At 41.0% G+C, this 16,853-nt stretch overlaps 2 protein-coding genes across 5 annotated transcripts in view; both read left to right on the forward strand.

The window, feature by feature from the left end:
* The first annotated feature begins 1,201 nt into the window (after positions 1-1,201).
* On the forward strand, positions 1,202-7,842 carry LOC108664564. Of its 2 annotated transcripts, none has more exons than XM_018151179.2 (6): positions 1,202-1,342; positions 1,825-1,948; positions 2,110-2,488; positions 3,799-3,947; positions 4,305-4,501; positions 5,224-7,842. In XM_018151179.2, the coding sequence occupies exons 1-6, from the start codon at positions 1,271-1,273 to the stop codon at positions 5,434-5,436; spliced, it is 1,134 nt and encodes a 377-aa protein (XP_018006668.1). In that variant the 5' UTR covers positions 1,202-1,270; the 3' UTR covers positions 5,437-7,842. The 2 variants fall into 2 exon arrangements, with proteins under 2 accessions (XP_018006668.1, XP_047737015.1); XM_047881059.1 differs by having other exon boundaries at positions 2,113-2,488.
* A 6,723-nt stretch (positions 7,843-14,565) lies between these two features.
* The window catches only part of LOC108664563, a 6,178-nt gene continuing 3,890 nt past the window's right edge, over positions 14,566-16,853 (forward strand). The window contains exon 1 of one of the 3 annotated variants that reach the window (XM_018151175.2): positions 14,566-14,818. The gene's annotated coding sequence lies outside the window, so the exon portion shown is untranslated. The remainder of the gene's footprint in view (positions 14,819-16,853) is intronic. The other 2 variants (XM_018151177.2, XM_018151176.2) reach the window with 2 other exon arrangements.

Raw genomic sequence — 16,853 nt, forward strand, 5'->3', positions numbered from 1 at the left:
GTCTGGTAATAATAAAAAATCCAAATTGATGGTATGTACCTACTATTTTCAAACATAATATGTCCAGATGATTTTTTGCTGGTGGGTTTTTTTCTCCAAAACATTTGGTTTTTTTTAAGAACATAGTTTTTTCTATTTTACATAATATAGGTTCCTAGTTAAAAATAACAAGCAATTTAAGCTTTGCAATTTTTAAGCATGTGCAATAGATGCCTCATTGCCTCATGATTTGGGACAAATCAAGCTTTTTTCCAGTCTTCAAGAAATTTTTTCAACTATCCAGAACTTTGTTTTCTGTAATTGGTTATCTGAAATTTTCTTTGACTCACATCAGGTGCCTGCTTCCCCATACAAGCACCTGCAATTCACCACATTATCTGTAGTTTTACTTACCACAATGAAGTATTAACCTGATGCTAGTGGTGCTATCTTATGGTCTGAGTAATGCACAAAGGTGAAATGAGCACACCTGATTACACTTAGTTTAATTATTGGCAAACAGTACTCAGAACAAATCAGGCTGCCTGGAATTGCAATACAGTAACCAAACGATAGTTTGTGCCAGAGCTGCTCCACCTAGATGGTGCCATAATAGCAGAGAGGTGGAGTTAGATTGATCTACTCTACTAAGTTTGAGCTGATAAAGCTTTACCCATAGAAATGCATCATGTACAACATTACCATGAGAAGCAAAGAGAGAGAGAGAGAGTGAGAAAGAGAGAACTTCTCTTTTTATTTTCTCTTTATAACTGCTTAGCCATGAAGCCTTGGTTTTTGTTATAAAGCTTATCTGAATGCTATTAGATTGCAATTGAATAATAACCATGAATAATTCAAATAGTAGAAAGCTGTAGAAAATAACAGAATCAGTAGGATCTGTACGTAGTAAATGCCATAAATATCAAATGATTAGTTGTTATTCTTTTTTTTTCTTTTGGTGTTAGGGGTGATGTAATCACCATGCATTATTTTTGCACATGTTGATTCAAATAAAATATAAATAACAAGCTTCCAAAATGTAATGTTTCTAATAATTTCCATATTGATGGAAACTGCAGATAGAGCAACCTAGTTATTTGTATACCTAGCAATAACAGATAATATTAGTGTGGTTCTACTATTGCATTATAATGTAGTCCATTGGATATTTAAACTTCAATGTTACTAATATATTATTGTTTTCATTTCCTTTTCATTTCAGGGATTTAAGTATAAAATTTAGTGAAGCATTTATTTTTAAACTAGTTCTTGAAGTCTGCCATCAGCACTCATGAGTGACATGGAAATAAAACGGCGAAGGAGCCCTAGAACAAATAAAGAAGCTCCTCCTTTATCTGTTTCAGTAAGTGGATATTTTTAAAATTAACCCTCAAAGTCAGATGTCATTTCAACAGGTTTCAAGATCTCATTTCAAATCTAAACCTGTCAGTGCGCCAAAAAAAAAAATCTCAGAATAGTTGCTTGCACTATCAATTGTTTTATGCTGACGTTAATATGAACCAATGCTGCTGATTTTTACCTGTTCAGCAAGTAAAAAGCTCCTGATAATAATTAAAAAATTTGCAGAAAATATGTCTGTTATTTATTTCAAAGGTCAAGTATGTTTGAAAGTGTGCATATGTTAATGACTGTAATGACTCAACAAAGAAAACCATATAATTTGTGAAATTAAGTTAACCATCTGATCATTTATAAATTTTGTTCCTTTTTTTATGATGTAGTAGTTAAGTTATACATTAATGTAATATTTCCCTTATGAAAGGCCTAATGTACTGAAACTTGGGTAGTGTAGTCTATTATTTGAAACTAATCTTCCTTTTCTAGACAGCAAGTACTGACAGTTATGGGAAAAGGACTCCTGGAAAAAAGCGCAGCATTTCGTCTCCTCCTTCCAGGACAAAATATGCAAACTGTGAGAGTGAGTCACAGTCAAGCAATGATGATGAAGGTAAATGTAAATATGTTGGTTATGTCAGTAGATACGTATATTAAAAAAATTTTTAATGCATATTTTTTTAATCTTTCAAACTACATGTGATATTGTCAACAGATTTCATCAATAATTCCTCAATTTTTATATTTCCTATTATTACATTTTTTATATTTTAGAAGGACGCAGTAATCTTTCATCCAACTTGGAATCCACATCAGCTGAAAATGAGGTTCTGCTGATACACACGGAGGAGACTTTTCTTTATGCCAAAAAGCCTAAAGAGCAGCAGTACTCCCCAGTTGAACCCAAGAAACCAGTCCGCAAGATTAAACCTAAGGAAATTTCTGATCTATCTTTAACACCCAAGGTGTCAACAATGATTGGGCTTGTTGGCATTCTCATTGCAATCCCTCTGTTATTGCTTTTTGCTCATTTATTCTCCAATGGCAAAATGAACCACCCTTCTGATTTGAAAACTCTTGGGGACATTGAAGATGATATTATTCGCGACTTGGAAAAACTGCGTTCTGAAACAAAGCAAGAGATGAAATTTTGGTGAGTTGAGTGGATGCAAGGCAGAAAAGTAAGTGTACAGATATTGAGCACAATTCTGTTTAGTTGCTAAATGAAGTTTCATTTCTGTGAAGGGCATTTTGAACTGCATGATGCAGCACCTAAGTTATATTTTATTTCATAAACATGGAATGTAGTAATCAATGGTCCATTCTCCTGTTTTACAAGCTCATGGTCTAAATCAGGTACCGTATAAACTTGAATTGCAGATGTAATTTCTGTCTAATATTACAGGCCTGAGTATATACTGAGTAGGTATATATGAATAAAACTTCCAGAATGATGAAGTTGATAATATTGTTTTCATGAATTCTAAAGAACACCAGTCTGTTTAACCTTCTTATAGGCATAGAACATATTTAAAAAACTATACAGAAATTTACAAATTTTTTCATTTTTCATAGCCATCAGGTTTGCTAGCCTATGCGACAGGTGTCTATGGATGCTTGTATTTTTTTTATAAATGTATGATTTCACTTATGTCTGATGTATGACCTGTCTCCAAAAATTATTTGTGAATACATTGTTAGAACTGATTAGAATGCAAACTTCTGTTCACAATTGGAATTGTTAATATTTTGTCTACAAGATTCTGACTGAAAGAATTTAAGTATAACTTCCAGTTATTAAACTTTAAACTGGAGTACTTTCAAAACTGGAGCAAAACTTTCAGAAAGTTTTGCTTCAACTACTCTAAAAAAGTATCAGAACAAATTTATGCCTCTTTTTTTTTAATTTTTTTCTCCCATTATGGCCTCTTTCTACTGAGTGGGTTACAAAATCTTTGGAAATACAAGGTTACACAATCACTTCTGGTTACATAATCATTGATTTTTAACAAGTTAGTTTATTGCCTATTATGACATTTAAACATCACTGAAGTGGTGTTAATTCTAACCAATGCAACATTTATTACTGATTAAAGTATTTAAATATACATTCAGAGTAATTTTCGAAAATTAGATGAGAAATTCATTGTACATCTGTAAGATTGGAGATACTGGATTCTTTGGAAGTGTTGTCTTTGAAAAGTAATTTTTAAATGTATATTATTTTAATTCTTTTCTCCCATTATGGCCTCTTTCTACTGAGTGGGTTACAAAATCTTGGAAATACAAGGTTACACAATCGCTGTGGGTTACATAATCATTGATTTATTAACCAGTAAGTTTATTGCCTATTGTGACATTTGAACATCACTGAAGTGGTGTTATTTCTAACCAAGGCAACATTTATTACCGATTAAAGTATTTAAATGTACATTCAGAGTCAGAATTTTATCTCTCATTCAGGCGCGAGATGTACGCTGGTTTGTCCACCCTCACGGAGCAAGCTCCTCGCCAGCCTGTGGTGGTGCTGATGGCCGTACCTCTTGACGGCTCTAGGACGGCCGTCTGCATCGCCCATCATCTAGCAGACATCGTTAATAAAGCCTTTGAAGGTGATTTGCTATGTACTACATTAACCTCAAGGACACAGTCTAGCTTTGATTCAGTAATTGACGTGCTTGATAATTAATCATTTAATGAGAATTCTCATTGCAAGTTGTGAGCCTGCTTAAAAATGAAAAAATGCACAATTTGAAGGATGGATATGATGAGCAGGATTGATTTTTTTGATTGTTTAATATTAGAAGATAAGTCTTTCATTAATGTAATGTATTAAGACCAATTTTACATTATGTATGTTAATTTTGCTTCTCTTTAGTATGAAAGGTAAGAAATCTTGGTATATATATGTAGAGTCATCTGTACTAGCCTGACTTACCTGCGTGTCTGATTGCCTTTTAATTCTGTAGATGATGCTGTGGTAAAACATGATACTCAGAGTCACCTGCACATGCCATGGGACGAACACAAATATGTGCTGGACAACCGCCTTCAAAACCTCTCTCGCTCTCACTCCGCCCTCATCTACAACCTCGAGAAGATGCCCCCCAAGACGGCAACTCTACTCCATGGTTACTTTGACAATGATAACGCGCCTCACAAAAGGGTTGGAACAAAATTAAAAACTTAAACAACTAATTTAAATTAAAATGTGAATTATTTAATAAACATATTTTGAATGATTTCTACAAATAAGTATGGTTTTTTTCTAGTTTAATATCATCTTTAGACTTTGACTGAGACCCAACTAATCATATTGATTATTTCTGTCTTAATCTGGATGCCTGTGCTTCTTTGAAATATTTTGAAGATATACCCGTAGGCATTGAACTTCCTATAATTGCCGTCAGTTTTCTTTGCACTTGGAGCTGAATTTTTTTTACTGGACTGATGCTTGGGTATAATGAAATTTTGGCCACTTTTTGAGTTGCAAGACACGAAACACTGGAAACTTTTATCCGCATTTCTTGCCCACAGCCACTTATTTCAGGCCCTGATGCTGCTGGAGTTGCACTACTTGTCAGTGGCCGAGTCTGATATATAAACTCACAAATATTTGTTTCAGGCCCTGATGCTGGTGCTGCCGGAGCTAGAGCTGCATTATTATGCGTCAATGGCCTAGTCACATCTCTGGACTCACAACCATTTTTTCAGCCCCTGATGCTGGTGCTGCTGGAGCTTGAGCTGCATTACGCATCAGTGGCCGAGTCACATCTCTGGAGTAACGACCATTTGTTTCAGGCCCTGATGCTGGTGCTGCTGGAGCTTGAGCTGCATTACGCATCAGTGGCCGAGTCACATCTCTGGAGTAACAACTATTTTTTTCAGGCCCTGATGCTGGTGCTGCTGGAGCTAGAGCTGCATTACGCATCAGTGGCAGAGTCGCATCTGGATTTGACGGTCGAGCGACGACTACATGAGTTGTGGCGCCAGGACTTGGAGCCTGACAGCATTCCTGGCCTCATCTCGCGCGTCGCAGTCCAGCCTGTCCTTGTCAAGCCCGAGTCAAAGCTGGTCTTGGACCGATTATGTCCGCTTTGAAGTGCATTCCTCCCAAGGAAGAGGGAAAACGTCTTTGTGAAAACTCGCCACTATATTGGCTGGAAAATTGAAGAGGTGTTGTTCCTTTGGAGATGAAATTTTTCAGAAAAGGTTCTGAAAAAAGTTGAGATCAGGCAAGAACTGTTGTGGGCTAAAGGAATCCTTTGCCAGCTAGAAAAGTAAAAATTTGTTCGAATTATAATGTAGACGAGATCATTTAGATTTATTTATTCTTACGTCCTTTTTTTCTAGTAATAACGCATCTAGTCAGGGAAATTCACGTGTGGTCCACCGAAGCCCATTTAACAGTATTATTCATTGAACTACGAAGCATGATCCCTTTGCACATCCAGTAGTTTATATTGTAATTTTTTTTAACCTAAAAACACGGGCGCGTAGATACTCAATGCAATCGCATTTTCAATTATTTGCAATGGTCTTCGAACTTGTAATCAATCGAATTCTCCTGGTTTGTCATTAGACCCTAAGTCGTTGCAATGAATCATTAGTACCTACCGACCATGCTGTCTTTGCCTGTGTTAATCTACTATCTTTCATCACTCGAGACCTCGTCATAGCAAATGAATGTTAACATTTTTAAGGCTGAACTCTCGTGCTTTAAGCGGGCTGCGGCGTCAAACTGACTGCCGAGTCGAATTTCAGTGTTGGAATTACGTTGTGTCTCGTTGCCAGGCCGTTATATACAACCGTAATGAGATATGTTCAAAAGAGGTTGATTAAAAGCTAAATTGAGTGCTCGCAGCTCGACGTATTTACGTGCATATGCATGTTTGCCTTCAATAATCATGTCTCACGGAACCATATCTCGTTGTGTAATGCATGCCTTATGTCACTTATCGATGGCTGAAAGGTTTTTTAGAGCTGACGACGTAATGATGCTCAATTAGGATACAATGATGTGCTTTCTCATTAATTTATTACTGTGTTATCCCTTCTCGGACTCTGCAGGTACAACTGCACCGACCGTCAGTGTGATTATAACGTTGTCTGACAAGGGGCATAGTTCAATATCTGACAAGTGTGATTAAAATCTATATCTAGCACGCCAGTCACAAATCTGTTGATAGTGCCATGAAACGTTCTGTATTCAGGCCTGTTTAGCTCTTTCAATTTTGCCCAATTAAGCTTCTATTTGACTATGGCTTAAAGACTGTGGCTTTAATGCTAGCTGGTCTTATGTTCTCGTTTACTATCATGTTGTAAACTTGCATCTCTTGAAACGTCTGCAACATCTTGTCACGCGGCCTCGATACGTTACCTTTGTTTTGAGAATTTTTATTTTTTGTATATATGTAATGTATTTTGACCGTAGTGTGCGAAGCTTCTTGTGTTCTAACAATTATTTTATTTATTTATGGTGACCTTGAAAACGGTATCGAACATAATTAAGCCTAATTTCACTGAATTTGTCAGTGAAAACATCATGATGCTTCGACTTAAACTTATGCCTCAGCTGGTACAGCTTTGGCTCGGTTCGTAAAGGAACTTATTAAGTCAGAAGTCTGTCTGTTCCTTGGTTTGTGTGCGTTCTGATCTTGTAATACTCATGGGTTGTCAAATGTTTCTGTATCAATCTGCGCTAACTGCAAGCTGTGCCTTCATTAGGATAATTTCTCTTTTATTTCTGTTGTATTTTCATGCGAGTTGAAGGTTTGTTGACAACGGCGACGTGTTTTCAATCTTGGCTGTTTTCGGAAACGCTATTCATTAGGCACCGTATGATGAGTGCCAGCATATAATTGTGTTCACCATTGACGATGTCTATCTTGACTTATCTGGATATAGTGCACGATAATTTGACGATTTATTTTCAGTTTGTAAATATTTCTTTCATTATACCATTTATTTTCCTAGTTTGAAGCCAATTTCATCAAAAGTAATTTAGAAAGAGGTTGATGACTTGGGTTGCAGACGATACATCACAAATATTAGATCAAATAAATTACTAAATTTCATCGTAGTGTGTGTAGTCTTTGATTCTATTAATGTGTGCGATTTTAACAAGCGTTGGTGTTTGTTGTTGAGTCAGCTTGGTATAATATAATTATCACTTGTGTTGAGTGGGGGCAAAAATAGATCCACGGGACTACATTTCTACATTAACTTCAAAAACTATTTTCATTGTTGACTTACTTGCTTGGAGTTTTGTGTTTCGGTTAAATCAAGTTGTCATTGAGGCAATTAGCAGGTGATAACTAATAGGGAATCCATATCCATAATGTGTTACCTATGAGGCAAGTTAATTAATATTATGTACCTCTTAAGAGTTATGTTACATGCAATAAAGTTTTTACATTATTGGACGATGATTGCACGTTTGCTGCTTTACATCAAGTTTGACGGTTTCAATGTATGTAAACAAAAAATTATATATTATAAAAAATTTTCCAAGTTTTAATTTTTGTGAAAAATCTTTCAGCTTATGATCATAGCTCAGTACAAGTAGTTAGAACCCAGCTTTCCACAATGGAACCCACCACGACCTCTCCAACCGTCGAAATGGCCGACCCGCTGCCCTCGACTCTCGCGAGCAGGAGGAGTCAGCGGATAGATGAACAACAAGAATCGACTACAGAACCATATAAACCTGAACGAAACCAAGAATATCACGATAGCGCGAAATCAGGAGCGAGGACCAGACGAACGAGTACTCGCCCACCCCGGAAACCCAGTACCGTACCTTGGAAAATACGAAAGAGCCCTCTGGACAAACGCCCAAACAACCGATAAAGTTCTTCACGATATCAGTCAATGACGGCCGCCACCTCTCCGGTATCGACGTTATAAGAGCCAAGAGAGAAATACAAAGAACACTAAAAAGCAAGCTAACTAAGATCACCGAGACCAGGAACGGAGCGCTCTTTGTTGAGGTAGCAAACTACCAACAGAGCCAAACCATAACTACCATAAAGACTATAGCCAATGTACCAGTTACAGCTGCCCCCAACGAGAAACTCAATGAGACTCGCGGCACGATCTGGTTCCCTAACCGCCCGAACTATACAGACAAAGATTTACTAGCAGAATTGAGTCAGTACGGAGTCAAGGCTGTGTATCGTACGAGGAGAAGGGAGCAAGGTGTACTGGTGCCCACCCCTGTCTATATACTGACCTATGGCTGCCAGCTCCCGTCGCATGTTGCAGTTGGCTGGACGCGCTGTCAGGTACGACTTGTCGACTTTACATCCCGAGGCCTCGCCTATGCTTCAGATGTCAGGGCTATGGCCACGGAGTGCCGGCATGTCGCCGGCCCGCTGCCAGTTGCGCCAATTGCGCTCATAGCCAACATGAACTGCCTGCACCAACCCAGTCAAATGTACCATTTGCGGAAAACCGTATGCTGCCAGCTCCAGCACATGTTCCATTTATAAAAATGGAAGAAGAAATAATAGCCACCCAAACAAAAGACGCATGAGCTACGGGGAAGCCAGGCGAATGGTAAGGAGCCGATACATCAACACACGGATGACCTTTGCCGAAACAACCCACAAACCATAACCCCAAGTACCGAATTGCCAAAGCGAAATGAGCCTCCAAGACCAACGGTGCGTGCGGTGGATAAATACGATGGAACTACCCAGACATGCACGGCAGAGACTGAGAACCCTAGTCGAAAACCCGTAGCTATTACCACAGAGCACCTGAAAAAACCCAAGCACGAATTTCACACTCAACTAAATCTCCACTGAAAAAACCTCTTGCAAGCAACGCGACGAGTAAACGAATACAAAGCAGCCCCTTCCCCTCGCCCGAAACATCAAAAGCAAAAATACCGAAACCACAGCCCCAAAGCCAGCGCCACCAAAGCGGAGCCTATACAGCCGAAGATGAACCTAGTAGAGAGAAGGTGAAGAAAGTGCCAAACACTGACGTGGCTCACAGGCTGCGCTTGCTGGAACGAGTCACCCACGTACCTGAACTCAGCAGTGACATCCTGAATAAATACCCCCTGCCAACGTGCTACTACCCCTCCTCTCTCCATGGTGGAGATGCGCGCGTGAAGGCGAGAAGGATAAGGAAAAGAGATACCCTGAGCGCACCACGGCCCCCACATCCCTGTCAACGAAGCCTAAAGCCCCTCCACCCGGCGAGGATGTCCGGAGAGTATCCAATCAGTAATCATGCTCCTTACGATCATGCAGTGGAACTGCCGGGGTTACTGACGTAACTACGGCGATCTCAGAACCCTGCTGCGGGAAAGGCAACCAACCTGCGTCTGCATCCAATAGACCATGCTTGGAGACGTCACCCCGACCCCCCAACACAGTTATCACGTGGAAACATTTCTTCGACACACCAAACCCCAGATCGGGAACTGGACTGTTGGCCTTGGTCAGACTTGACTCCGCGTGCATCAGATAAGTGATAAACTTGAACATCCAAGCCATGGCCATTCAAACAAATTTAAACTAGAAATTTCACACAATCTGCAATATCTACATCCCACCTGGCCACCGGGTGACCGCCGAAGAACTGAGAAAACTATCAGACCAATTATCATGACCATTCCTAATGGTTGGTGATTTCAATGGTAAGCACACGTCATGGGGCAACAATATAAATGATCAACGCGGGAGAACAATCGAAAAATTCCTAATTGACTCGGACATCTGCCTCCTGAAAACAGGTGAAGTCACTCACCTATACATTCAGACGGGCACCACTTCAGCAATCGACCCGAGTCTCCGCACTCCTGACATCGTTAATAATGTTCGTTGGATGGTAATAGATGACACCTACGGGAGCGACCACTCCACACTAGCTATAGAATACGAGACCCACCAACACGCAAACTTAAAGCCCCGGTACATCCTGAAAAGAGCAGACTGGCAAACATTCGAGGAGCTAACTCGTATGGAGGAACTAAAAGGATGACCGACCTATCTGTGGACGAAATGGCAGAAAACCTCACAAACGCGTTAAGAGTGGCCGCAAGTATAGTAATCCCGCGCTCTAAAGGTGAAACTATCCTGCACCGTGTAGTCCATGGTGGGACGACGACTGCGCTCGCGCCAACTTAGACAGGAAGCGGGCCCTACGACGGTTTAAGCGCAGTGGCAACTTGGCCGATAAAATGGCATATTAGAGGTTCCGAGCTGTGGCCCAATACGTTGAGAACACAGCCCAGAAAAAGTCGCGGCAAAGATACATCTCATCCTTGAATGCAAATACTCCTATGTCCAAGATATGGCAGCGAGTCAGGAAGATAGCAGGAAAACCACCACTCAGCCATGGGTGATGGTGAATGGCACGATCACGGCGGATCCCCAGCTTGTAGCAGCTGAGCTGGCACTACATAGTGCGGGTGTTTGTAGCGGACGCCATTGCCCTAATCCATTCCGTCCTACCAGAGCCCAGCATGAACAGCAGCCTACGGACTTCATAAATGATGGCATTCTTCCATACATTACCTAATTACGTGCCTAGAATTATACAACGCATTACAACATTATAAAAAACAACACTAGACCCGGACCAGATGGAATCCAAAACAAAATTCTGAGAAAGATGCACCCGACTGCGGTCGCGGCCATCCTAGCCCTCTACTATAAAATTTGGTGGTCCCACGTATTTTCTTCGCAATGGCGAATTGCCACAGTGGTGGCCTTCCTAACACTCAATAAACCATCCCTGGAGCTGTCCAGCTACCGTCCCATCGCCTTGACCAGATGTGTGGGGAAGGTACTGGAGTGAATTGTCAACAATTAGCTCGTACTATACCTGGAAAGCCAAAATCTGATTTCCCCGATACAATATGGCTTGCGACATCTCAGGCACTATGGAAGCACTTGTCTGACTACAAAACCATATCATTGAGAGCAAAACTGAAGGAAAACGCATCATTTGCGCATTTTTGACATGCAAAAGGTTTACGATACAACCTGGCGACATGGAATACTGCAGTTCATCCATCAAGCAGGGATTGGAGGAAACTTAGCCCTGTATACTCGAGAATTTCTGCGCCACCGATCTTTCAGAGTGATGGTGGGGGCTTCGCTCTCACCTCAATACATCCAAAAACAGGGAGTGCCGCAGAGGAGCGTGATCATCTGCACGATCTTCTTGATGGCCATAAACGGGATCACCTCCAGCCTTCCTCCTAATTTACAATCCTCTCTATACGTCGACGATTTTATAATCTATGTATCATCCCACTACCTACTCGCTCTTGCGCCCCGTATTCAGACCGCCATAAACCGCGCTAATCTGTGGACTATGGCCCGCGGCTTTTCCTTTTCAAGCCAGAAAACCGTGGCCATGTTCTTCAAACGAAACCGCTCGCAGGAACAACCCCCTCCATTGTTTTTTACAGGTCTCGCAAATTACCGTATCCCCCGTAGCTAAATTCCTTGGTATGACATTGGACTACAGGCTCTCTTGGGGGCCCAACCTGCGGGCTTTGAAGGGCAGCTGCCGTCGGAGGATGAACCTCGTGAAGCACCCGTCCGGACAGTCATGGGGATCGGACAGGCTGACCCTGCTTCGCCTCTATAGAACCATTCCTAGAACAAAGATGGACACGGATGCATCGTCTACCAACACGTCACTACCAACAACAGAAAACAAATCATTTCCTTACTCGACCCGGTCCTCAACGCCGCCATCAGGACATGCACCAGAGCATTTAGAACATCCCCCACTATTAGCCTCTGTGCAGAGAGCGGCGAACCTCCACTCTATCTCCGCCGAATACAGCTCACGTTGCAGATGATAGCCCGCCTCAAACAATTACCTCAACCCCCTTATAGCTCAGCGTTATAACTGAAGACCGACCAAACATTTTCTCGTACAATATCCCGTCATCCGAAGACTATGAAACACTGCTTGCAACAACGCCGGATCAAACTAGAAGTCATACCAATTACGTTTGAGGATACCTCTGCGGGGCGCATCCCTATCAACTCACTCTGCCCGGGCCAAAACTATCCACTAAACTAAAGGACACACCCAACCGAGATGAGAAACCTCGTTTTTAACCATGCTTCTACAAAGCATGCAAAATCTACACATTTACACTAAAGACTCTAAGACGAACGGCGCAGTGGGATGTGCGGCTACGACCGACACAGCAACGGTGTCTAGACGACTCAGTTTAAGCTCATCAATCTACACCTCTGAGCTCCTCGGTGTCAACTGTGCCCTTAACCTTATAGATGAATTACCCGGAAGCGTTAACCATAATTATAGATTCTTAATGTGTAGTGCATGCTCTAAGAGTTTATAACAGCAAACACCCCATCGTCAAGGAAATTTTGGCCGGGCTGGTGCGCCTGGCAGGGGCTGGGAGAGCGGTGAGCGTCTGCCTGGTGCCCGGACACGTGGAGATGCAGGGCAACTACAGGGTGGACGAGCCGGCGGTATAGGCGTCGCCTCATCGGTTGTTGTTTGTTGCGCCGTCACGCTCGCTGGTGGGAGGCTCCGGTGGTGGCCGGGGGGAGGTACTGGAAAAGGCGATCCATAGATCGGACCAGGCGATCCATAGCGAGCAGGTCCCATGCCGGGACCATTACCCTATCATTAAGGCAAGCATAAGCTAAATCTGGCAGGAACAGTGGCTGACTGTGAGAGGGAACAAACTAAGAACAACTAAGGACTGTGTACAAGTGTGGTGTTCATCATACCAGAAATCCCGGAAGATGGAGGTAGCACTGTACATACTGAGGATCGTCCAAACGCGCCTCTATCAGAGCTACCTGATCGAACGCCGTCCAATGCCGTATTGCAGTGATTGCTTGGTACCCCTGACGGTCTTGCATATTATAGCGGGATGCCCGAGCCACGGCAATACTCGGCAAAACTACTACCCCAACACTGCTGCACTCAGCCCAGACGAAATGCTGTCTAGGATGCTGAAGGAAAGTTCCCCGAAGCATATTTAGAACCGACAACCTCAGACGATATCCAATCGAATGCAACCTACTGCCGGATATCTAGCACGGCACCATGACATAGGTCATGAAAGACCCACTCCCTTGACAAAACACCACATTCGTGTCACCACATCACTAATTGAGAAGAGACGACAGAAGTCGGAGCGAACCCGAGCCTCAGAGTGCAGTGGAGGTAGATGAGAGCGTGGATTTGGAGCTTCATGACGGTCGGCCTTCCACTTGCAGTTAGTTGATTTGCTTAATGAAATGCATCACGCTTCTGCTACTCGTGAACTAATAAGTGAATGTTTATCTTATATCACTTGTATACTTACTGCAACTTACAACCATCAATTTAAGCATTTAAACCTAGTCTCAAATACATATTTGCAGGCATTCGCTTCTTTCTACTCGCGTGCAGTAATGCAGCAATTCAGCAGTCCTCACGCTTTCAGAAAGTTTGCTTCCTCTGATTGGAGCTTGAAGCACGCACCCCCACTTGGAGCTTGAATCTCCAAAAAGATTTATTCAATAATTAACGATAGTTCCGAGTCGTATTTTTACTCCTGACACCATTAGTTGGCGTTTTTAAGAACTATGCAGCTGTGCACAGCGGCGTGCCACTAGGACGCGTTGTCGGGCCAGTTTTATTCGTTGCGTTTAAAAACTCACTGCCTGAAGTAATGGCTAACCAATGCACATTGTTTTCTGAAGATGAAAAAGTTTCTAATGCAGTGAAGGTGACGCCAATAAAAGAGCAGCAACAAGATGACCTTGATAATTTAGGTGATTGACTAAAATGCATGGCAATTGGGGGTTATTCGTAATACATTGGGGGTATCAAATTAACGAATTTATCAAGGCAACTTTGATACTGGTGACATTTTACTTGCTATTTTTGGTTTAGAATAATAAACTGATAAAATATAAGCCATCAAAATATACGTTTAAAAATGATTTTTTTAACGACAACACTTCCATCGTCGCGGGAATTATTACAGATTTTTACATGAATTAGGTTTTAATTGAAACTAATAATTTGCCTGGTGTAATTTACGAAACTTTTGATGTGTTACTTATCATTTTCGGCCAACTTGGTTGTCAAAACTGGTCTGCTACCTCAACTTCTATCACATTAAATGCGTACCATCGTTAATTTTATCATTAGCTATGAAAAATCTGAACAATAATGCATGTCGTCTAAGTCATTGAAATTCAAATCCGTGATTGTGGATAGCTGACAATATTTTCCTTCGTTTCCAAAACAAGCTGCGACACACAAACTACGACGTGCCTTCATTCGCCATCTAGGGCCTCGGCGCCTCGACATAATTGATGCTGGGTGACGATAACTGAGAGGACTCAGAGGAGGTTGCCGTAAGTAACGATTTCGAAACTTTTTAATCTTATGGCCATCATTTACGTCAACTGGCGTCAAGTTGAGATGAATGGACGAGGTATCGGAGGACACCTGGACACGGAGGTAATAGGTGAGAGTTGTCAGCGAGTGTTGAGACTGTGACTAGGTAATCCAGATTCCAGAGCAATGCAACTGTTCATTCAGATTTCAGAATATTTTGATATTATCTTTTCAATCATCAGTCCTTTTCATACCTCTTTGATAGCTCTGTGATAAACATCTATAACCTTGATTTTAATTTTTTAGTTAGAACAAGAAACTTATCATCAGAAAAAATAGTGATTAAGCCTATAATGGACTTAGAAGTAGAAAGTTCCTGGCCTTTCCACTTCTAAGCTTTCAGGTCCTGCTTCCCAATATGCTATCTCTAAGTTCAATACCTAGTGTTCAATAGCCACTACACTATTGAACACTATTGAACACTTTCAAATAGTGTTCAGTACTCAGAGTCAGTAGTGTTCAATAGAGTTCAAGAGTTCAAACTCAATAATTTTTTGATGATGATCCATTGACTTAGGTATTTGACTATTGGTCAGGCAGAAATGGCAGATATATCCAATAATAATAAACATAGCGTTTGGTAGGCCATAGGCCTGTCACCGATTGACCGATTCTTAACATCGCAGAACATTCACAATTTCACAGGCATCACAGCATTTTGCGGTCTCGAACTCGCAACTCACTGCTACAATTCTACAGTGCTTAACCCCATAGTGGCAAAACAGAGAGTTTTTTAGATTCTCACTCTCCCTCAAGTTCATTTTTTAGTCCTATAAGTAGACCAGTAAAGTATCATGGATACCATCATTATCATACATAAGAAATTGGTTTCAATCTCGAGTAAATGAGGAAATTAAAAATGAACTGATTCTAAAAAATCTGTGGTTTGTCACTATGGGCTATACCTACCTATTCACGGTTCTGTAACTTCTGTTATTCTCAAATTTTTAAAAGTAAAACTAACAACCAATAAGGCTATATCCCATTAATTAGCCTATGTGGCATTATGNCTTTTTTGGAAAAATTCCTACGAACAAAAAAGTCTTAGATTTATCTTTTACATAGGTGTACCAAGTTTCAAAGTTATCTGTCAGTAATTAACCGGAATAGAATTTCCATAAGAAATTGGACATTGCCATTGGAAATTGGAAATTTTATTTCGGTTACTTACTGACAGATAACTTTGAAACTTGGTACACATGTAAAAAATAAATCTAAGACTTTTTTTATTCGTGTGAATTTTTCGAAAAATGACAGAAAACGTGAAATTGTTGGAAAACCAATGTTTTTTTCTGTGTGACGAATTCGTCACGCCAGGGCGTAAAGGGTTAATGCTGGTTATAGTTGTGTAACTGGGCCACCTCCAAACTCCAATGGTTACACATGTTTAAAATTAAACCTTAACCCTAATAGCCATGGGTATTGGATGATGGGTTTGCAGGAAAATGCCCTTTATTTTCAACAACCTCCATAAGACCCTTAAAAAATAACCGCAAACCTCACAGCCTTGTCTGACAAAATATTCTTCAACTGAAATCTATTCATGGTATTGAATCTATAATATTTTAGCTATTTTATCTATTATAATTGGTAGATCATTTGGTAAACTATGTATAAACTTAACTAGCAAGTGAGCAGCTTTGAGTGGTGGCAGCGAGCTGTGCCCCTGTCAAAGTTACGACATCAGTGTTCAATGAGCAACAGAGGCAGGAGCCTGGAGGTGCTCGAGCTTTCTGCTGAGCTCAAATTTCTCAATTCATGTATTTTGTGCAATGGTGCAATGGCAGGCTATGAACTTGCAGACAATGAGATCAAATAAACTAATGGAACAAATAAACTGATAAAGAAATGAGAAATCAGCAATGAAGATGCACATGCACCAGAGATTATGATGCCCATGCTCCAGCAATAACGATGCACATATTTTAGCGCACCGTGCATGACTTACAGTCTCCTCACCACCGGTAACATCACCACAATGTCAATTGGTCAGAATTGTTGTATATAGTCAGATGGGGTAAGACAGGACCGAAATCACTAACAAGCATGTAGCATCTATACCATGAATAAATAAAAAACCATAAACCTATCACAAGGTGTAGTTA

This window comes from Hyalella azteca, unplaced genomic scaffold (assembly GCF_000764305.2).
Source record: "Hyalella azteca isolate HAZT.00-mixed unplaced genomic scaffold, Hazt_2.0.2 contig6940, whole genome shotgun sequence".
NCBI classification, from domain to species: Eukaryota; Metazoa; Arthropoda; class Malacostraca; order Amphipoda; family Hyalellidae; genus Hyalella; species Hyalella azteca.